This window comes from Haliotis asinina, chromosome 8 (assembly GCF_037392515.1).
Source record: "Haliotis asinina isolate JCU_RB_2024 chromosome 8, JCU_Hal_asi_v2, whole genome shotgun sequence".
Lineage (NCBI taxonomy): Eukaryota > Metazoa > Mollusca > Gastropoda > Lepetellida > Haliotidae > Haliotis > Haliotis asinina.
The window spans coordinates 19,514,138-19,536,419 of NC_090287.1; the positions used below are offsets into that span (position 1 = coordinate 19,514,138).

Sequence of the window (22,282 nt, forward strand, 5' to 3'; positions counted from 1 at the left end):
GAATCGTTTCCAAATATTTGACGAAATTCAAACATTAATGCTGCCAATGAGAACAGGCTTACACTTTTGTGAACATCGTCAATGACTGTCAGTGATCCATTTATCTAACGTTCGTAAATCATTCTTTCATATCATTTGATGGAACCTGAAGATATTTGAGAGTGATTACTCTAAGACTGTATTTCACTGTTGTATCAAGATCTTGGATTTTCAGTTTTGTAACAGCAATAGTAATAACTATGAGATTCCCATGAGACATTATGTATAGGTTTCATCTCATCAAGGAGGTGCCCTAAATGAGTTGAATTCAGAACATGATCCTCTTGGTTTCTTCTCCTTGGCAGCAGTGTCTTGTAGTGTACAGTGTAACAAAATGCCCCTGTTTCCAGTTTACCCCTACCTCTAAGGTGAGCTGAGGAATAACTTTTACAGGATCTGTAACATATACACTGGGGTAGTACTCAACCATCAAGTCTGCAACACTAGTACATATTGACATATACCATCTCAATATGAGAGACTTGTTGACACAGAGGCCAAGGGTCATCATACCTAGAAATAAAAATCTGAGGATGATCGGTAGGGTGCACTCACTAATTTCACCTTGGTATTTCTTAAATGTCTATAAAATCTAGAAAAAAACAGCTTTGTAAATAAAAAGATCTTTCTTTTGTAGGCATTGGACATCAATTGTAATGTGCAATTAAAATGACCCTGATGAAACTTCTACTCTAGTACTGGGATTGATGGGTAGCCTAATGGTTAGAGTATTTGCTAGTGATACTGCCAACCTGGGTTTGATTCCTCACCATGGGTAAAATGTATCTCCCCTGCCTCAATTTTGCTGGAGTATTGTTAAAAGCAGCTTAAAGCCTTACTCACTTACCACTGAGTCACATATATAGACATATATGCATATCTCATCAGTCAAATGTTTTTAAGTGCGCTTTATAATGAGGAAGTATTACAGACAGGTCTTGTATTTTCAATGATATAATGAGAAATCTAGCAGATTTGTCTTCTGTTTTGTGATGCAAACAAAAAAAGAGTCTTATCCTTGGTAGGAATGAAGGGTAATGAAATTCAAATGATGAAACATAAAGAGACGACTGACTGGTTTTACGTTGCTTTTGGCAATATTCCAGCAACGTCACGGCAGGGTTAGAAGAATTTAAATACTGTATGTCTGTGAAATCAGATTACGCTCGCATTACTCCAGTCAGTTTGGGGAGAGGCGATCCAGGAACATATACTAGTAGTATAGGACAGCAAACCTGCACCAGTGACTATAATCACGTCACAAAATGATTAGTAAGTGAAAATCATTCAAATGAAACAGACTTGTGCTGAGTAGTACCCCTGTTTGCAGGAAACCATCAAAACTATTTTGTTTTCTGTTCAATCACAGTCTTCAGGAGCTATTTTAGCGAAAACACATACTTCATTCACAGTACAGTATGTTACAGACTGTTGATATGTTACAGTGGTGGACCAATGAGTCCTTTCCCAGTTTTATGTAAGAATTTTTTCTTCACATGCACATAAACACATACATACATCCCTATAATTTTTCATGACTTTGTTTCCCAGCCCCCTTCAAAAGAAACACATACAGGCGCTGTATTTAAAAATATACAGCAATGACATGTTTTCAAGCTCTTGTTTCAAACTACATCCTCCAACCTATTGTAATACTTTGTCTTTCTTCCTCAATATAGATATGATAAATTTTAGCGACCTTGTTATCTGCTTTGTCACTGACTACCATCCATACAATCTCTCTGTGACCTGTAATAACTGACCAGTCTTTTCTTAACGATTCTTTAAGTGAAAGTTCACTTGGAAAAATCTTTGAGTTATAAGCTCTAAGTGAAAAGAGGGGACAAATAAAGGATTCAGGCTGGAGTTTGGTGAGTGGCTGTAACCTTTTGACTTTCTATTCATTTTTTAACATGATCATAACACTTCTATTAGTATGTGATATCAATTCTGGTTGCAGAAAGGTTATCTTTCAAAGATTTCAAATTTCATACTATTATACATATGGAAAAAGACTGGTCTATGCTTAACCATAATATATTACTTCCAGAGCTACTGGAAAATATAAATGGTTTAAGGTTTTCTGAGTAAAACTGTGATATTATAAAATATGACCATGAAACATGAACAAAATAACATGTCAGAAGAAAAAGTGATTGATGTAAAAATTACAGTAATAAAGATGAAGAAATACCATATACTGTACTTAATGCCATATTTAATAAATGATTTCGCACCAGAATGTATATACCCTAATAAGCACACTGGGAACATGGAATCTGACATGTAAACCACAAATGAGTTAAATCTGTCAGTAGATACAGATGAGCCATGAAATCATTAGTTGTAACCTCAATGAAAAAAAAAATGTTGTATTTAAAGTTGCTAGCCATATATATTTATTAAAAAACAATAAAATCAGATCAGTATGGAAGTAGGTCAGGAGCACTTACTGGTGAGGGGCACACAATGCAACAGGTACAATAACCATTACACAGCCTGTTTTGAAATCTCAGAATCGTTTGGATGCCAGTAAAGGTGTATAAACCTAGCTGTAAAACTATCAAATTGCAGTTTAATGCAGCAAAAAAAACCATTGTTTTTTCTAAATGCACAGCTTGTGTTAAGAAAACATTTAGAGAAATTGCAAAACATCGGCGAGGACATGAAAATCTTACTGCAATGTGTAAAAAAGCCCCACAGCATTGCTATGTTAAAATCAATACAGAAATAGAAGTAGTATTAAAAATTCATGCTGTCAAAACAGAACAACCAGGTTGAATTTGTTGCAAGAAATAACACAACACAGTCTGCTATAGCCTTATTTGGGAATTGCATCAATATAAATAAATAAAGTATGTCTGAGTTCTAAATTAGAATAACATGAAACTTAAATGGTGCCTAAAGGCTTAGTGATTGTATGTATTTCAGGAAATCACATTGCATCTATATTTCTCAGAACGTCTCTGGAAGCTCTAGCAACAAAGGTCATGCTAACATTGCTCATCCTCATATGAGTGTTTGATGTCACATTCAGCAATAATTCAGCCATGGAAGCTTGTATGCTAAGTCTGGTGCCGATAATCTAGCATGAATCAGTATGGTTTTTAAGCCACTTTTAGAAATATTCCCACAAAATCACACCAGGGAACACCAGAAATGGGCGTCTGACATTGTACCCATGTGGTGAATAGAACCCAGGCCATTGACGTGACAAGCAAACGCTTAAACCACTAGGCTATTCCACCACTCCGAGTCTGTTGAGATGAGCAATGCCGAGCAGTGTTGCGCTATGAGCAAATCAATCGACCAAGTGACCTAATTTTTTTCTCAAATGACAACTATACTTTGTTCACTAAATAAGGGCAAAATCTACACATTTTGTATTAATACTAATCATTAAAGCATATTTTAACAGCCAAGACATGTTTTACAAATGAAAAGTCACCATGAAGCTGATAATAATGAAGATTTTTACAAATCATAATGATCAAACAAATTATAACATCCACCAACATGCCAAATGAAAAACGTGTGACTGATATAACATTGGAAATGGGTTAATTTAGCTATCTCAAAGTACACTGGTAACAGCAGTAGTAATAATAAACACACATGTAGTCGCATATGTATCATAAAAAAGTCCCAAGTACAAGAACAGCATACCAAAATCAGGATAATATTTAAACACTAACACAGAATCTACAAGGAATCATTTCCTACAAAGACTGTAGGGAGAGAAAATACACTATTCAGTGTATGCAGATGTTTTAGACCAGATTAATTTTTGTCTGGTTTGGAATATAACTGTTTAAATTTGGTTTGTTTGTTGTTTTAAGGAACATTCCAGCTATAGGGGGTCTTTTAACAACCATGACTTGACCAGACACTCCAGTGACTGCCATGTCATAGTGGGATATGTCATGCAACAACCTAGTCTTCAAGTCAGACTGTCTGATCTTGTAAGTCACCTTTTAGAATATCAATTCTAACCTGCTTCTTAATGTAATCAGATTATTTTGACATCATCATTTGTTGACATTTAGGAAAGTTGTTGCTGTAAAGAGCAAGGAGTCTCATAGACGGCTGTTCAACAGTATTTGAGTCGCGGTGTTCCAATGATCAAAAATAACAAAAGCTTGATTGAAGGATGGATTAGAAGTTATTAAAAACATATTTACGATTAATCAGAATTTTGCTGTTTTAGCATAACACACTTGAATGAAGTAAACTAAGCATTAAATTTGACGAATATCCACAAACAAACATGTACTCAAAAGCATAAAACAATTTGCATCGAGACCTTTAATAACAAATCCAGTGTTTTTCTTGCATTTGTGCATTTCACTGTGTGAAAGTATCAGTTTTAAAAAAACAACAACAAAAAAAACCCCATTCATTAGTAAAAAATAGGGGAAAACCCTTAAAATTGGTGTTTACATTAAAAATGTATATATTACGATTATAGTCGATGATCGTTCCCCGTTCTTCTGATTATCGATAGTGGATTTGGTTTCGGATTCCCATGGCAGCTTGATGTGGAAAACCTTAAGTGATGCAGGTCTGGGCAGTTTGCCACTTTACGAAACCTGCTAGCACTGGTACCAAGAATCAGTCAGGACAATCTGGTAGTCAAATCTGATGTCACCAGATTCTGAACACAATTCCACACAGAAAATTGTAGTGCCTTAGGCGAAAAGGTCACCCATGCCTCATTTAACCACTATCTGTTTTGTAATTTAAACCCTATGAGTCTGTTTCCACTCACTTAAGATACATCCACAACAGACAGTCTTTTAGAGAGGTTGAAAACTGCTACCCCTATTTCATCTTTGTTTTGAACTCCATGCTGTCATTTTGCAGACACTTTGATGCAGTTTGTTTAATCCTGTTGAATTCACTGTATCAATGCAGCATATGTAAATGAAAATAATTTACTATTGGTAGATCACCATTGTGACAGATGGGCACATGGATCACCATATGGACAAAGTATTGGTGAATCATACTGAAGATTTAAGTTAAAATCCTTCGTAAAAACTTTCTTCCATATGCCATTTCTTGAGCTCAACTGGCAGGAATACATTTAAATATATTTCTCTGAAATTTCAACATCACAAGTCATTCCTAAAAGACTTAACGTCAATCGGTTTCACAATGTAACAATCAACATGTCCCATGCCAGACTGTCTACCATAAATTCAAGTTTAACTATTAGTGCACAAAGAGTTGTCTCCCATGTGATACCTTCCTTATTGAACATGACAATTATCCTGATTTTGGTTCACAATTCAATAGTTTTCCAGTAAAAGACTTAGTTATTTCATTGAAACAACCACAATGTCTAAATGTTCCATTTGGTGAAAATAAATATTTAACCCCAAAACATTTTTCACAAACATTTTGCTTTGAAACTATGGAAACAGTTTACTCCTTTATTACGTGGTCATTGTAATGAAATAACTATCCAGTTGATGCTATGCACATGACAAAAACTCCCGGTCAGCAAAGTAATCACAAAGTCAAAGAAAAATAGCATTAGATGTTGTTATTTCATACATACATATTGAATAAATAGAAAACAAACAGTAGAGGAATAAAACCTGTTACATTCACATAACCTCAGCAAGATATGTTTCCTGACAAGTATGTTATAGCTATTATAGCACATTTACAAGTTTACCATGACACTGCATTGTGTTAGTATCCTCTCTATCTCTTCATTCTCATGCAAGTGAGACTGTACAATATAGCACGTCAATATCACTGTCTACAGGAATTGGCTGATGTCAATAGATAAAGCAATTCTCTGTCAACATGCATCCATGCTCCACAGAGACCTGTCACAGATGTCAACATTGTCACTATATACTTAGAGATTTCAATCATGCAGTTAGTCTAACTACCTCAAAGGGCCACCTACCTCGGGGGTTCTTTGTCTGCATCATGGCATTGTCAACTTGGATGGTCGAGTTGGCTCCATTTCTTGTAAACCTGACTATGTGATATTTTCCATCATTGACACTTTCAAACAGTTCTCCTATTGGATGGTCTGTTGTCCCCATGTTGTACACCACAAACACATTTCCATTTACCTGGAAAATGGGCCACAATTGTTAAAGAAAAGGCAAACATGTTCTCAGGCAACCACTCAGAAAACCGGACTTAGTCCAGTCTCTTTCCGCTCATATTCAAACAATATATTCAGTCAAACACCTCACATAAGACTATATGCCACATCAACAATTTTGCAGCAATTCAAGGCAAAATTATTATTAAAAATGAAACATCCCTTCATCTTTCATTTACTAGACAAGAAATATCCATACTTCATAGTTTACTAGGTAGGAATAACTATTCTGTATACTGGCACCCAATTCCTTGAATCATTGAGTCTCCAGTGAGACAAGACACTGCTTAAAGCCTTGTCAGAACAGTCCAAACATTGACAGTCAAATATGCTCTTGATAAATCTGTTTAAAGTATTCCAAAATTTAAGTGTTGCCTTACCAGCTCCAGTTGCAGATAATCATCATAGTTTCCACTGTTTATTCTGACGAGCACAGCATCCGTCGACCGTGTTCTGAAACCTAAGGCTAAGTTGTCCCGGATTGCGTTTGGATGTTTTCCAGGAGGATGGGTCAAGATTACCATGCCACCATTAGGACCAAACTCATAGGTGGTGCTCTCTGCAAACAAACAACATCATGATGACAACCGTAACATTGATCGGCGACAGCTTTTTATCAGCCTGTGCCAAAAACATCTTCATCTTCTTGTCCAAACATGTCCATACATTTTTCTTCAAGGTTCATGCATATATGGAAAACTAAAATTCAAAATGTTTTCAAGGTTTATTTTGTTTGGTTAATAGCTTTAGTCAGAATACTTTTTTCAATCCAGAATATTATATACTGTCTGATATAAACAGTAGCATTACATCGCAAATTTTGAAAATAACCATAGCGTACTGCACATTTTCTATTACATTTATTTATAACATCATTGTTGCAGTATCAATTATCTCGCATTCCCTTCTGGAAAGGTGTTGAGCAAACTGACATGACTACATAGACCGATTCACAGAGGGGTGGGGCATGGGGGTTATGGTGTGTGTGCAGGGCTGAACACCTCACCTTTTGTTCTGAAAGTTTATTAATGACCATTGAATCTCTTGTGAAAATGAATGAAAATGAACTGTGCACACCCCCTTTCTGAAAACCGTATCCACCTGCATCTGATTGTGTTAATTACTCAGTAGGGTATCTCTTGTACATACCTTCATCACATGTGGTGCCTACATAGGAAGTCATGTCACAGTCACAGTTGTAAGAGTTCCACTGCTGGACACAGCGGCCGTGGTTGGAGCAGGAGTCACTCTGACACTGGGTCGTGGGTCCTGCAAGGACAGCAGGAAAGAGTAGAAGCAAATTGAAATTGAAATTGAAACATTGAAACAATTGAAACAACAAAATATACATCAGTGTATTTGTTTCGTTTGCTGTGTGATTATATGTATAAACGATTACTTTAAGTACCGGAACTCAAGTTCATTTTTCAGCAAAAAACATTACTGTAATAAAACATTAATATAATTGGCTTAATTTCATTCCATGCAAACAACGGTAAGAGTTCCTCCTGTTCCCCTATCCTAAATATCATTCATAAATTGATATAAACTTGAATTTCAAGAAAACCTAACACAACACTTACTACAGGACTCACAAAAACAACTAAGAGCCCCCAAAATTAAGTACAATATATACTGCTAGACACATATTAGATGATCCTGCGCACTAAATGCATTTGTGACAAGAGAGGCGGTACAACGAATTGGGCGAGTACACTTGGCTGCTACAGGTTGCTTGACGATACATGCTAACCGTGACATTAAATCAACACCACTACTGATTAACACCTGTCTCACTACTGTGCAACACCTGTCTTGCTACTGTTTTACACCTGTCTCAATACTGTTAAACAGATTTCAGTTGTAGTAAAAAATGTCCAAGTTAGGAAAACATGGGCAAATAGTTCATTCTCAGGCAAGGGAGATAGCATACAATGTTATCATGTATATGGACAAAAATTGTGCAACCAAAGCAGATTCTCTTTTACAAAGTAGCCTTGCTACTGCACTCTCAATGGCAACTTTAAAGCGCATTAAGGCAGAAGGTGGTAGGAGTGCAAGTGGACCTACATTTATCAGTCCCACCAAGTTGCGCAAACCCAAAACTTGCAGTTACAAACTTGATGACTTCGACCGGTGTAGTTTATAAGGCGTAAAAAAACAACTACCCACTCTGGATACGATGTATGATATGGCAAAGTGCCTCCATACCACGCAGAACTAAACCCGACTGAGTTAATTTGGGCAAATGTGAAAAATTATGTCGCTTCACAAAACTGGCAGTTCACAAAAAGTTCCTTAAGAGTTGCCATAAATGAAAGGATGTCTGCAATCGGTGCAAAAGAATAGTCGGAATGTTGTAAACATGTTAAAACAATTGAAGATGGTTACTGGCAACGCAAAATCGCAGTAGAAAGGGAAATTGACAGACTAGTGATTGACTTAGGACTTGCAAGTGATTCAGACACCGAGACTGATTCAGAGAGTGATAATTAAAGCATAAATCAGTAAGTCCACCTAATTTTCCAGCATTGTTGTGTCTTGTACAATAATTGACACATACTATATCAGATTTTTACTGTTCCCATACTTTGTCATAAAAAAAGAGTAATCTTTGGTGAGTTGTCTGTATATTTTTTCAGTCACTGATAAATCTACTGAGTCTGGTACTGAGTAATCCCCAAACCGACAAATTTGTGTACAAAGATATTTCTCACTGACTTATCAATGTCAAAAGGTATTTTCAGTTTTCTGTACACAATTTTGGTGACCATAATAAAAATACGACAGAAATTTGGAAATATTGTTTGAATGCTAACCATTTCTCTGGAACCGGTTATATAAATTTCCAAGACATGTATTCCCGGGTCGATCACCAGCGGAATTATGGATGAAAATCAGCCCGTACAGAGAAATAGGAACATAATTATGGGATAAAAATATTTCCCCCTTGCTACTCTGATTTAGCCACCACCATTCAGTAACAGATAACTTTTAACGTATTAAAAAGTTAAATGAAACACAATTAACTATATGTAGTTATTATCTATTTAATATTTAGCAGACGAAAAGTCAACTTTACCCATTAAAACATCACTGCATATTCCTTCGAATGATAAGACTACAATTTCAGGCATAAGATACTGATATTCCATGCTAACCTTTAGTTAAGACGAAGACAAATAGATGATTGGGGCATTGACAAGCATTTTAGATATTCAACAATTTTGTTAAAAAACCCCCAGGAAAATGTCATTTGCTTCGTGAAATGGATCGGTGGTCCTAAACATATTTGCTCAGTATATTGTGTTGATTCAATTCGTTGGGACTGTACCTGTTCCCAAATCGAGTGTGCTATAACAATTCATGCTTCAAACGCACGGAGAAAATGAACTTCTCGATATTTATCAGACAACCTGTCTCCCTCTTGTTTCAAGCGGATTGTTCTGTGGGGCATTCCCAAGTATGCAACTTGGGGTCATTTGTCAGGTCGTGGATCATCTTATATGTGTTTACGAGTTGGTGTTGAACCACAGTGTTACCTCTGTTATTCTACTGAAGAGAGAATATGGGGGAACAGAAGGAACTCTTTCCAAACAACAGTGACAATAGAATAAATTGGCAAAAGTGTAAGAGAAACCACATTAGGACGCATGGTAAGCTTCTATCTATTTCATAAAGCAATCTTAAAGCAAAGATTATCACGAATTCATATCAAACTGTGGTAGTTATTTGAGATAATATAGCTTTGTGAAAAGGGGACCTGTTAATTATAACATTCCACAAACTTGTGAAGCTGAAATCTCCTCACCTTTGCATCCTTCTACCACAGACTCATGTATAGTGTCTGCCTCCTTCACCAACTGTGGCAAGTAACTGTTCAAATCTAAAGAACCTAAACATCCCAGAAATCCATGTCGAGACTTGATATTTTTGGGCAGAGAGTGGTACATTGTCTTCCTAACTCCACCCACGTACAAATGTCCTTCCAAATTGAAGTTCACAGCATGGGCTCCTTGCAGGTTGTCTACAGTTGGGGTATTGTCATCCACCCTGATCAGCTGCTTGTATGTTTGTGGCCTCAACAACTTTACCTCATGCCACTTGTTGTCATTCAACACCGACTTGGAGTTTGCGCGTATCCGTTCAGAACCATCACCCATATTGTACACATAATACAGATATCCTTCAGACATTTCTATGGCAAAGAAATCCTGCCCTCTGCCAGAATTATAAAACAGTAATCCATATTCTTCGGTTGTTTTGAATTGAAATGATAATGAAAAATCCTCATATGCTTGAAGCTGATTTAAAGTTGCAAATGCAGATGCTGACTTGAAGGTGACTGGGTCCCTCACAACATAGTCGTCAGTGCTAAATCTAGCTGTCACTACAATGTTTTCTATATCTCCTATCTTAGCAAGCTCAAAGAATGCATTCTTGTTAAAAAGGAATTGTTGCATAGATCCAATGAAGCCCGAGTAGTCTCCAAGGGAGTTGTCGTCCAGCATCATGTGACCAATCTTAATGCTGCGGAAGTCTAGGCCCTGAACTCTTCCCCCCATGTCAGCTGCAAGGTTAAACATAAAAATACAATTTTTCTGTCAAAATCATCACTTTCATAGACAAGTGATTCAATGTTTGATATTTCTGTCGAAATGGGCACTTTCAGAGATAAATGATGCAATGTATATTATTTCTATCAAATTGTGAATTTCTGCAGTGAGGAATGAATATCACATGACAATCAAAACATGTTATACAAAGTTGGTTAGAATTGATGTCGCTTCACAATCTACTTGCTAATATGCAATTATAACTATTAAAAACTTTTAGTATGTTTTAAAAAATATATCATAGATAATGTAACACTGAGGTACATGATGACCATGATACAAAACAATAACATCATGCATATTCACCCATGTCTGAAAACCTTGTTACCCTTGTATACACCTTGCTGTGATGCAGAGATGGTAACTAATTCTGATGAAAGAACACTATCTACCTCAATCTTTGGTATAATTCAAAACTGTAATGAGTGAACCAAAATTCAACAAAAGGAAAATGACAGACGGACAAGGAAATACACAAAAGTTGACAGAGTTGTCTCCCATTAACTTTTGATGTAGAAAGTGTTTTGAAATGAAGTAGAGGTTCATGAAAATGTGCTGTACATCTTTTTTATAAAATAATATAGGTAATAGTAGGTAAAATGTGGATTCTACACTGCATTGATTACAATAAATTTATAGAACTGAAAAACAATGTGCTGGTGTGAACAATTGGTGTAAAAGCAACAAAGAAGTTATCATGCAGAGATAGATAAATTTCTGGTACATCCAGTGTTCAGAGTAAGACTGACAGGTTCCCGGTTACACGTCCAGTAATTCCTCCATTAGAAGATTGAGTATGCTAGCTACAGCTTATGGTTTCTTCCCATTAGATTTAAAGAGCGGAGGTGTAGGGAACACATCACTTCATAATTATTTCACAGATGCAGTATGTTTTATTGACTGGTTCGAACAAGGCTTTTGGGTCGAGTTCTGGTTGTGTTTGTAAGCAAAGAAGATTAATCTGGACTTTCAGACCAAGTGCTTAAGTTAGAACTACAACAGATCTCCTTAAAATACTTCAATGCATAGAGGAACAGATGCAGTTATTTTGTGAAGATACTGGTTCAGTTGAGAGAAACATACAGTACTATGCTCATTAAGATTCATTCTTTCCATGATACATATAATAGAGACGCCAACCCTGAATCAAATGCAAGCGGAGTCATGCCTTGTTCCAAGAGACTCTCGGAACCCTGACAGTGCGAGTTGGGGGTTAGCATGAGAGAGGGTGCCTTGGGAGGCCTCCCCAACAAAAATAGATTTAGTCTGCTGGAAATACGCAATTTCTGTGCCTACTTAACCAGATAATACTTAACTCAAATGAACATATTCAAACGGCTGTTTACTAAAATTCTTTCAAACATTCTAAATTTATAAACATATTTGTATTTTCTAAAATTTTTTTTACAGACAAATGAGAGAATAGATTTTGTGTTTGTAAATAGGAGTAACTCTTCCAAAATCGCAGTGGTTGGCATCTCTATACATAACAATGTTATTTTTGAACGGTGAGTTTATTGGATGATTTTAAATAGCAATTTTTTTCATGTGTTCAAGGTTATACACTTGTAAACCGCCTTGAAATGTTTCTGCAATTTCAAAAAGCAAGTCTAATTCATTCTCAGTTACTTCCGTCATTCTCTTCCCTCAACAATATTTGGGTCTCCAAGATGGTTGAAATGTTTGAGATTCTTTTGAAATAAAACATTTGGAATCACACAATACATCATTATACTTAGGACATTAGGGCATTGTTTTATATTGCATTATATTGTAATACACTCAGAACCTTCATTAACCATCCCTATGAAATACATACATGAAGAAACCAACAGATGAACAAAGTAGAGACATGAGGAATAAAACAGAAAATTCTCAAAGGCCCTGTTGTTTGTAATTCTGCAACTAAAACCCTTGAAATGATAAGTGCAAATCAAGACACATAACACCATGGACAACAAACAGTGGGTGTTATACCAGCAGTAAGTGGTTCTAGCGAGCCAATGTAAATGACGTTGGAATCTAAGGACGTCTCCTGTCCTGGAAGTTGGTCTGAAATACAATACACACTTGGGGTCACCTCATTTCTGTCTTCATGTGAACTTAACAGACCTTCCACTAGGTTAAGTACCATATAAATCCATTTAGGCCAAACATGTTTGTTGTTTAATGCCACACTCTTCAAAATTGCAGCTATACAGCAGCAGTCTGTTAATGATCATGTTTGGACCAGTGGACATGTAGACATGTGGAAACCAAGTTAGTGAGAATAACTGCCAAATCCTGTTAGCTGCCTCTTATGTCAAATATAGGTCAGTAGAAACAATTTTTATGGATAGACTACTTCTTTACTGAAATAGACCTAATGTTTCAGGTAAGTTTAGCTTGACAACATTGATAGCATCTACACTGAAACATTACATCAATTACAATAAACGGTTTCAATAGAAATTGGACCCCTTCAACATAACAGCTGCCAAATGCCAGCATGGTTTGTTGAAGGAAATTCTACCCGGATCTTCTTTGTGAATGATACGATAAAAGTCAGGAAATCCTGTCAGAAGTTCTGCCACCAACTTTTCACCCGTAACAAGAATGGTCACTCTAATCGATTATTATTTTTGTCAGCTGCTAAAGGGGATGACACAAACATTGGTGGTTTTAAGTCTTTAAAAAAAACCACCCTCTCCAAGGATGCAATGAATAAAAACTATGACTGACAGCTATCAAATTCAGCAAGATGTCATCACTTATTTCAACATCATTTAGTGATATCATAAAATGTATACCGTTTTGACAGCTGATGACAGATGCTAGATAAAGTTTTTGACTCAGAATGATGACTTTGGTCTTAAGTTAAGATGATCTGAGATTGGAAGATTTTACTGTGCAGTACCAGTTCACTGAAGTGATGTAAAATATCATAGATAGTTGTCTCCCTTTACCTGTAACTGGTCTGTGAGCGTCAATACCAAGTTCAATAGTCTGAGCTCGACGTTTGATGACAACAGTATGCCAACGGTCATCATTCAAGACACTCCCCACTGTCAGTTCCTGTGAAATAGTAGTAGTAATTAAAGTACCATCATTCACATAATTTCTTCCTAGTAATAGGACTTCCAAACTGAGAGAAATAATCAGATTAAAGACCATTGTAATCCTGCCTTAGTATCCATTCAACACTAATCCTGGAGGCAAATGAGTGATATGTAAGTTTTTGGAAATTTTTTATAACATAGCATCAAATGAAATCTTTAAATAACCTAAAAACAAATATTTTAGGGGAGATTTGCTCCCTTCAACCCCCTCACCAGGGCATTGTCCAGGACCAAACCAGGGGCCAAGCTTCTCACTCCCTCATACTCTCAGGGATAGACAGCTATGCTTAATATAATTTATATTTGTCTCAACAATTAATAGCAACAAACTGATATGGAAGGAAGGATTTCAAAACATAACAATCGATAGATAATTGTTGGACTGAAAGATGCACTGTCCATTCACAAGGCTGAACACATACTAAAGGCTAAAGACTTGCACTTGCTAACCATCAGTAAGTGTCACAAATAACATTTAACACTGCCATGGGACATTCCACATGAGCTATTGGCTGAAGGATGGACCGCTTGGTCAGTGTACATGCTGGATCAGAGAAAGGAGGATTAAATGAAAGAGGTCGCACATTACGCTGCTCATGTGAATAATCTAGTATTCCCAAGTTGACCTTGATAACATCAACTTCAACATAAGGCATCGTAGCAATCAGAAAACAAGCATCCCCAGTTCTGCGGCATGAAGGTGACATTAGTTTCAGTGCATTATTTTCATCTAATGTATAACACCGTTTGAGACACCACAAGAAGTACTTAGCCTCCTGGTACAAACCTCACCTTGTTGTCACTGTCAACAACATTACACTAAGGTTTTAAGCCACTTCCTCTAAATACCAAAGTAAGCTAAAATGTAAACATTATACAGTCACTATCTGTTGTGTAGCCACATCACATAACCTTTAAGAGACACCTGCCAACATTAATTTTACATAAACCCTCACTAACCTAAGTATCTCTGTCAACATTAACTCTCCATACTGAAGTCACTCGCTAACCTCTGTACCACTGCAAACACTGATCGCTTTGTTTTACAGCTCTGATTCACTTTACTACACTTAGTACCACTGCCAACATTAATCCTACTTCTAGATGTTCACTGACACTAACACTAACATATCTCCACCGACAACATCCAGTCCTTCCTTCCAGAGTTAAGTCTCAGTTTGATAACTAACTTAGCCACCAACATTAAATTTAGTTCTCTATTTCAACCCACAACATATCCCAACTGACAACATTCACCCCTTCCTTCCAGAGCTCGGCCCCAGTTTGCTAGCTACCCTTAGTGCCATTACCAACATAAACACTAGTCCTAGATGTCAACCAACACTAACATATCTTGACTGCCAACATTCATCCCTTCCTTCCTGAGCTTGGTCTTTGTTTGCTAACTAACCTTAGTGCCACTGCCAACATCAACCCTTAGTTCCAGAGCCCCAGCCTCCAGGTACAGCTCCATTCTGTCTGATGTTTTGTCTGAGGTTGTCATGAACAACAGTCCATTGGGATGCATTGTGCGGAATCGCATCGAAATGTCTTCAGCTTCTGTTGATGACTCTTCTGGGAACTTGACCTTGACATACTGAGTGCCATCAAAGCGCAGACTAGTAGCAGCTGAAACAAAGAGTAACTGACAGTCACAGTAACATCCAGTTTGCTTCCATCTAATCCACAGTCCAAGTATTTTGGTAAGGCAAATGTCAGTGTATAGCTTAGTGAAAAATGAATAAGTGACATCAATAGTTTCATATGAAACTAAAAATTATAAGACAAGTATACGGATGGCAACTTCTTCCTTAGTATATAACACAACACTTCTGGGCTACTTCTTGCATTTTTTTTCAGGTGAAGACTGCTTCTTATATATTCTTCTAAATGGATCTCAAGAATCTACACTGAAAATTACTTTCATAAACCAAAATGTTTTCAAAACATCATTTTGAAATCTCAGTGACACTGCAACCATGGTATCTACTGCCATAATATTGGTTGAATAACATATATTGTCTCTGAAATATCATTTTGTAGATATTGTACACATCTTGTCTAGGTTATTTATAAATAGAGTAATGTTGCTCAGTCGTAACAACAGTACAAACTTCTAGCACATGCACAATGTCACATCCAGTCTGTTGCAGGAGCAAGCAGTTCCAACTACAGCATACACAATACACTGCACACATTATCACATAACTGCACTGTGTCAGGTATTGCAGATTCCATTATACACTCGCCTGCTGACATATATAACACATATCATACTAGGAAGTACCTGTGGTGCCTGCATTTAAAGGTACAATGACTAAGTGAGCAATATCACAGCATCCTGCTAGTAATCAAACGAGTGATGTCAATCGATGACACGTAATCGCTCTTTGCAATTCCTATTTTAGTAAGCTTTTACTAAAACGATGGAGTGTTGTAGAACTAATGGGCTGAGGGGATACAACGGTATTAGTGCTGACAGAATAATTTCAGAACATAAACCCATCGTCATGGATCACCCATGGAAGACAGTAGCAGAGTACAAAGTTAGAAAACTAAATGTTCAGATTCCTCACTCTTGCATACGCATACCTCACACTTCATTCACTATGAAGAAATGAAGTCAATATTTCCCATATGGGCACAATGTTATCTGAAATTTCAGGAATTACGACATAAAACATCAATGATAAACACAAGCATTAGGATCTTGTAGCTTTAGTTAGTAGTTTTACTGGGGAGGTGGGTTAGCCTAGTGGTTAAAACGTTTGCTTGTCACGCCGAAAATCCGGGTTTGATTCCTCACATGACATGATATTGCTGGAATATTGCTAAAAGTGGCATAAAACCATACTCATTCACACACTTAATAGATGGATGGCATACAAGGAAGACAATAGAGACATCATGCATCTAATTTCCCTTCATATAAATTATCAAAATGATGAGCAAGCACGTGTTATTTGTCTTGGGACCCATTCCACACGTAATGATAGCTCAAAGACCACCACTTAAACAGAGAAACTTCTGAATATCATTGCACCGAGAAAGCTTTGTGAAACAGGTCCATACTGTTCAAGCCTTCCTCGTGCAGCCTGCTAATTCTGTCTGTGTGTGTTGTAAACATTGATGCAGGCAATCTAACAGTAACACACTAAAACATTACATACTAGCTCACTACAAGGTCAGACAGTGGGGTAGCCTAGAAGTTAAAGTGTTTTCTCATCGTACCATACCACCCATTTCTGGTGTCCCCGCCATGACATTGCTAAAAGCAGCATAAAACTCACTCACTGCAGGGATTTACATAATGAATTGGTGTATAGAAAAATTCGAGATCAGTTTACTGGTTGCAAGTCCATCGCTCCAACACTAATGAAGTTAGTAGTAAAATATGTTTGGGAGGTTTTAACACAATCAAAAGTCTCATGAACAAAATAAGCTCTGTGTGAAAGAACATCAACAGTATCAAAACTAAATAAAGAATGTCAGGCTCAAGACTTCTAGAACAGGTCAAAGTGCTTAGGTTTCATCCTGGGACCAGACTTACGATTCTTCTGTCTTGTTTTTCATATTAAAAAGACATACACATTGCCTCCAGAAAAGAGTGTGTTACAATAACTGCTACTTCTTAAGAATAATTTCCTGGAATAATGTTTGTTTTTTTGTAACATTCTGCTTGCAAAGCACACACTGAAACAGATTATGTACATAAGAGCTGTGTCAAAATCAGAAACTGGTACATCTCTCTGTCTTGGTAATAGTGTATTGGGTGTTAAAAAAGACATATTCCAGATATCTGTCAGTCTATTATAGTTTTAAACTAAAGTTTTCACATTTCAGTAAATAAATACTCCTGTTTTTGTTGTGACAAACCAATCTGATACACTTTGTATTATGATTAGATAAATATGCAAATGAGGTTGCCAATCGAGAACACCTCACAATTCCTACTTCAATGTGATGTCTCAAAAAACTATCGACCAACACTGAGCATGCTGCAAACGTGAAAATGAGTGACATTATAAATATGCACTTATCAACATTCCAAATATGGTTACATAGATGTTTCAAAATGTGATGTAACGTGGTGAATAATAGCTTATACAATACAAATTTCACTCCTACCTTTTCACATAAACAATACAAACACTTATTCCCTATAACAAAAGATAAATATAGTACAAGTAAATTATAATGAACATAGAAATGTTATAGAAACTGATTCAAAACTCTTTGATAAACTACTCCTGTTAAGACTACATACTTGAACTGACAGCTCTGTTACAACTTACAACACAGAGTATATCAGCAATACCCATGATTTCATTAAACTAACTTCATGTCTGGAAAGAAAGTCAGTCCACGTTAAACACAGGTCTTGAGTGCAGTCTCAAAATTCCCTATGTCACTTAATGTCTTTCAAAACTAACAGAAAGAGATTCCATTAAGAAACATTAGTCTACAGTAAAAGATAGGATGGTGATATATTTCAGATGAGATTAAGTTGTTGTCAAAGTGTCTCAGCACATAACACTTGTTAATTTGAAATGTGATTGCTATTGATGAAACTAGATCACTGCCAATAAGGATTTGAGAAAACCTTTTGACGAGTAACAGTAATAGACATTCAGACTGGACCTAGATCCTCACAGACCTTCAATCCAAGCACAGACTGACAGTGACAAGTTGCCGGGTTTGATTTCAGGAATAACTTGATGAAAATCACAGACTTCAATTATCATATGAACTAATTCACTTTAATGGTCTCAACGTAAACCTAAAACCCAACAAACTAGGTTACCACGAACCATCGACTGGATCTAGGAAATGCTTGGTGAGAAATTGACTGCATTTCTCAGTCAATATTCAAACATACCGCTTGTTTCTTTGATGTCAAGGGTAAAAGGATTTTTACACGGTAGCAACTTGATACTCACAGCTATGTCAATGCATCGATAGGCTTTACAACATCTTGCTAAACTAATCCAACATGAAAATATTGATATAAATATTAAATGTATTGTGATTAACATACTTGACCTCAAAAGCAACAAACATAGTGATTCGTTGTCCAAAATTACATTTTTTGATGGAAAAGAGTATAGGCCTCACTAGAGTGAGTGGGTGATTATGTTTGTTAGAATACTAAGGAATACGAAGGCAATGTACATATGTTTGAAACTGAGACATAAGCCTCCCATGTGACAAATGAACACTTAAACTAACCACTCTAGCCTGGTAGAGTGAGTAAGGGAGGGGGGAAAGACCAGAAATGGGCTTTACACATTGTACCCATGTGGGGTATTGAACCTGGGTCTTTGGTGTGAAAAGCATACACTTTAACCACTGGGCTATCCCATCATCCCACCCTATTAGAAGTCACCATATTGTAGAAGGAAAATAGAGACACATAATAAACCGTTGGTCACAGCGCCAACAAATAATCATCCTGAAGACATAACCCAGTTGTGGGGTGTTAAAACTGGGGGTGCTTGCCTGCTAGAAAACACACAACCACAGCTTGGTGTAGGTGTTACCGAAACAGATACTATATATGCACTTTACGTGCACATGAGCCATTACCACCATCCAACACTACTTTTTAACAACAAATCTTCAATAAGGACTCAAAGCATTGATCAAACAGAAACTTCTACAACAAGCTTCCAGCACTAAAATGTCTGGCAATATAACTAAATGCAAGCAAAGATTTACAATGCATCTGGGAAAATGTGAACAAAGTCAATTTAATTCAATGTCATTTTTGAGAGGAAATATCATAAAATACTGTCTGGTCGGCACTCAGTAGAGCAAGGAGCAATTTATATGTATATTCCCATGGATCTCCCCATACAGAAAACTGTCACCAGAGCTTATTTCATTTTGGATCAGAGACAATACATTGCAGTCACGGTAAAACCTTAATAATAGATTCAGCTTCCTTTCCATTATTTGTTCAATAATCATTTAAAAGAAGGAGGAAAAATAATGCAATTTTGTTATTCGCCTTGACTGAACAAAAATTGTAAAATTGCCTGCAAAGATTGATGACATGTTTTTTCTTCTTGCACAATACAAGGAACACTTTTCACTGGTGGCATGACTAACACCCAATATTGAAGACTGATGACTGATGTTGGACAATATGAACATAATTAAGAAACTCTCTTCCTTCTAAACAAGACTTTTGTACCCTGAATAGTGAAAAGACTCAAAAAACTGATTCAGGGCGTCAGTGAAACTCTGGATATGCTAATAGTACCTTGGTGTCACTTACTTGTCAGAAGTAGCAACAACATGCAGCAGCAAGAAGCTGTATTCAAAAGCATAAATGCCATCAACGAATCCTTTATGACTGGCAGACTAGCAAATCTATAGAGGACGTAAGATATTGTATCTTTACTGATACAAATTTACAATGGTAGGATGCAATGATAAACTTAGCGGGCCCTGTTGGATGCACAAGAGCAAACAAATTGAATCTTGGAACCTAACGCCTGTTAAACTTAACCACAAATGACACCCCCTTGACAATTACAGTTTTTGGACTGGTGATATTGTGCTGATCTTGAAGAGACTTGTGTAGTCATAGATTACTGTGTTCTTGTGGAAGATGACTCTCAAAGCCCTATAAACGTCTATATACATTAAAGCAGAAGTATGGTAACTTACTTAGTCAATAGTCATCATTCATTAAAGTGGTTTTGCAGCAGCTTATGGGTCTCCCTACATTGGAGACTTATACACTCAAAGGTATTCATGTATTAGTGGTGTTACAACAACTTACATTGCCAAAGGTTCACTGGACCTATCACAAAATGACTTTAAAGTATTTCCATTTGGTACTTAAAATAGATGTTTGAATGCTTTACATTAGGTGTGATATCTCGTAGACGTAGGTGTGATAAAGATTCAAAGCTGGACTGGATAATGGAAATGTGAAACAGGTGACAGGGTAATGGCATGATTCTATGCCAAGTGTTGTCAAACAGATGTGTGGACATATAAATGCTTTCAATCTGTATAATCCTAAAAGCAACATAGTAACTTATAAGCGTCACATCAGATTGGACTATTTTCACTGAAAAACATTTACATCAGTCTTATCATCCTAATGACTGAATGGGTCATTTCACTCAGATGAAGGTAAATATTTTCAAATTGCACTTCAAACTTACAATATTTCAGTAACAGTGATGTGGTTTCCAAATGTAATAGACAGCTGAGTCTCTTTTCATAAAACAACTTTAATTAAGGTTAACCTTAACTCCCACTATTTAGCACTGCACTTAAAGGTTACCTTAGTGACTTACATTCACCATAGAGCATTGTGAAAGGAGGCCCAGATCACATATCTTCAAAAAGATCACTCCAATACACATACTGGCATTCTTCTAACATTCATAACCTTTCAAAACGTCTACAATGTCATAAAAAATGAGACTCCTGACAGCTACAACATGAACTGTACTAAAAACATCCAGCTTCATGGGCTAACTGACAGAACAAGTGGGACCTTCAAAAATGTGTCTTGTCTTGTCCAATACAAATTTAGTAGTCATGTCAATGAAGTTAGCATATTCACTTTTGACCTTCACTGCCAATCAAACCTCTGTAACAGAGGTCGCAAGATGGGGGAGGGAGAAATGCTGTTCAGTTCCCTCCAGACCAATCTACTCAAATACATGCCCTAGGACAAGTTGTATTGACAGATAACAGTCTGGTCAGTATTTAAATAGTTGAATAAATCTATGAACCAGACAATATATCTATATATTTGTCTATGGAACAAATAAAATACAGCTGAAATAATTGATAGTTGCCACTATCAGTTGCTCACAGTTTACAGAGGCAAACAGAAAGAGCTCCAATGAAATGCTGACTTAATTTTTTCGTCCTTAAAAGAGGATGAAAATTATGTGTTGAGAGGGTGAGTGATGTTGATGTCAATAAGAGTTGTCAGCTGTTCCTTTGTTTGTCATATGAGTGGTAATCTGGCACTGCAGCCTTTCACATCCTTCAACCACCTGTCTGGCTTTAATAGCAGATGTGCAGTAATCTCACAAGTTATCAATTAATATATTACCATTCTAATATATACTAACAATACCTAAATGCTGCTAAGTACTCTTGTGGTAGGTATAATGTTTTTTTAACATACCACCTTTTAAGCCACCTTTTAGTCATAGAGTATCTTATAAATATTTTTGCCTTATGAGCTATATACTGAGGGGGAAAAATAAGGGATCATATGAAAGCACAAGTGCTCCTTCATTTTTTTCCCCTGGGTGCTTCACATGCTTTGTATTGCACAATTTATGAAGAAACCTAGGAAAAAAGGTACACTTGTGCTTTCATGTGATCCATTATTTTTTCCCCTCAGTATATATTTATTA

The 22,282-nt window shown here is 36.6% G+C and overlaps 1 protein-coding gene across 8 annotated transcripts in view; it reads right to left on the minus strand.

Moving 5' to 3' along the window:
- Positions 1-22,282, minus strand: part of LOC137295072 (neurexin 1-like) — a 168,183-nt gene that overhangs the window by 33,229 nt on the left and 112,672 nt on the right. For 5 of the 8 annotated variants that reach the window (XM_067826347.1, XM_067826346.1, XM_067826343.1 and 2 more), the window contains 7 exons: positions 15,295-15,512; positions 13,731-13,839; positions 12,763-12,837; positions 9,981-10,739; positions 7,319-7,438; positions 6,550-6,728; positions 5,963-6,134 (listed from right to left, as the gene is read on the minus strand). In XM_067826347.1, the coding sequence (XP_067682448.1) occupies positions 5,963-6,134; positions 6,550-6,728; positions 7,319-7,438; positions 9,981-10,739; positions 12,763-12,837; positions 13,731-13,839; positions 15,295-15,512 (1,632 nt within the window). The remainder of the gene's footprint in view (positions 1-5,962; positions 6,135-6,549; positions 6,729-7,318; positions 7,439-9,980; positions 10,740-12,762; positions 12,838-13,730; positions 13,840-15,294; positions 15,513-22,282) is intronic. The other 3 variants (XM_067826351.1, XM_067826348.1, XM_067826349.1) reach the window with 1 other exon arrangement.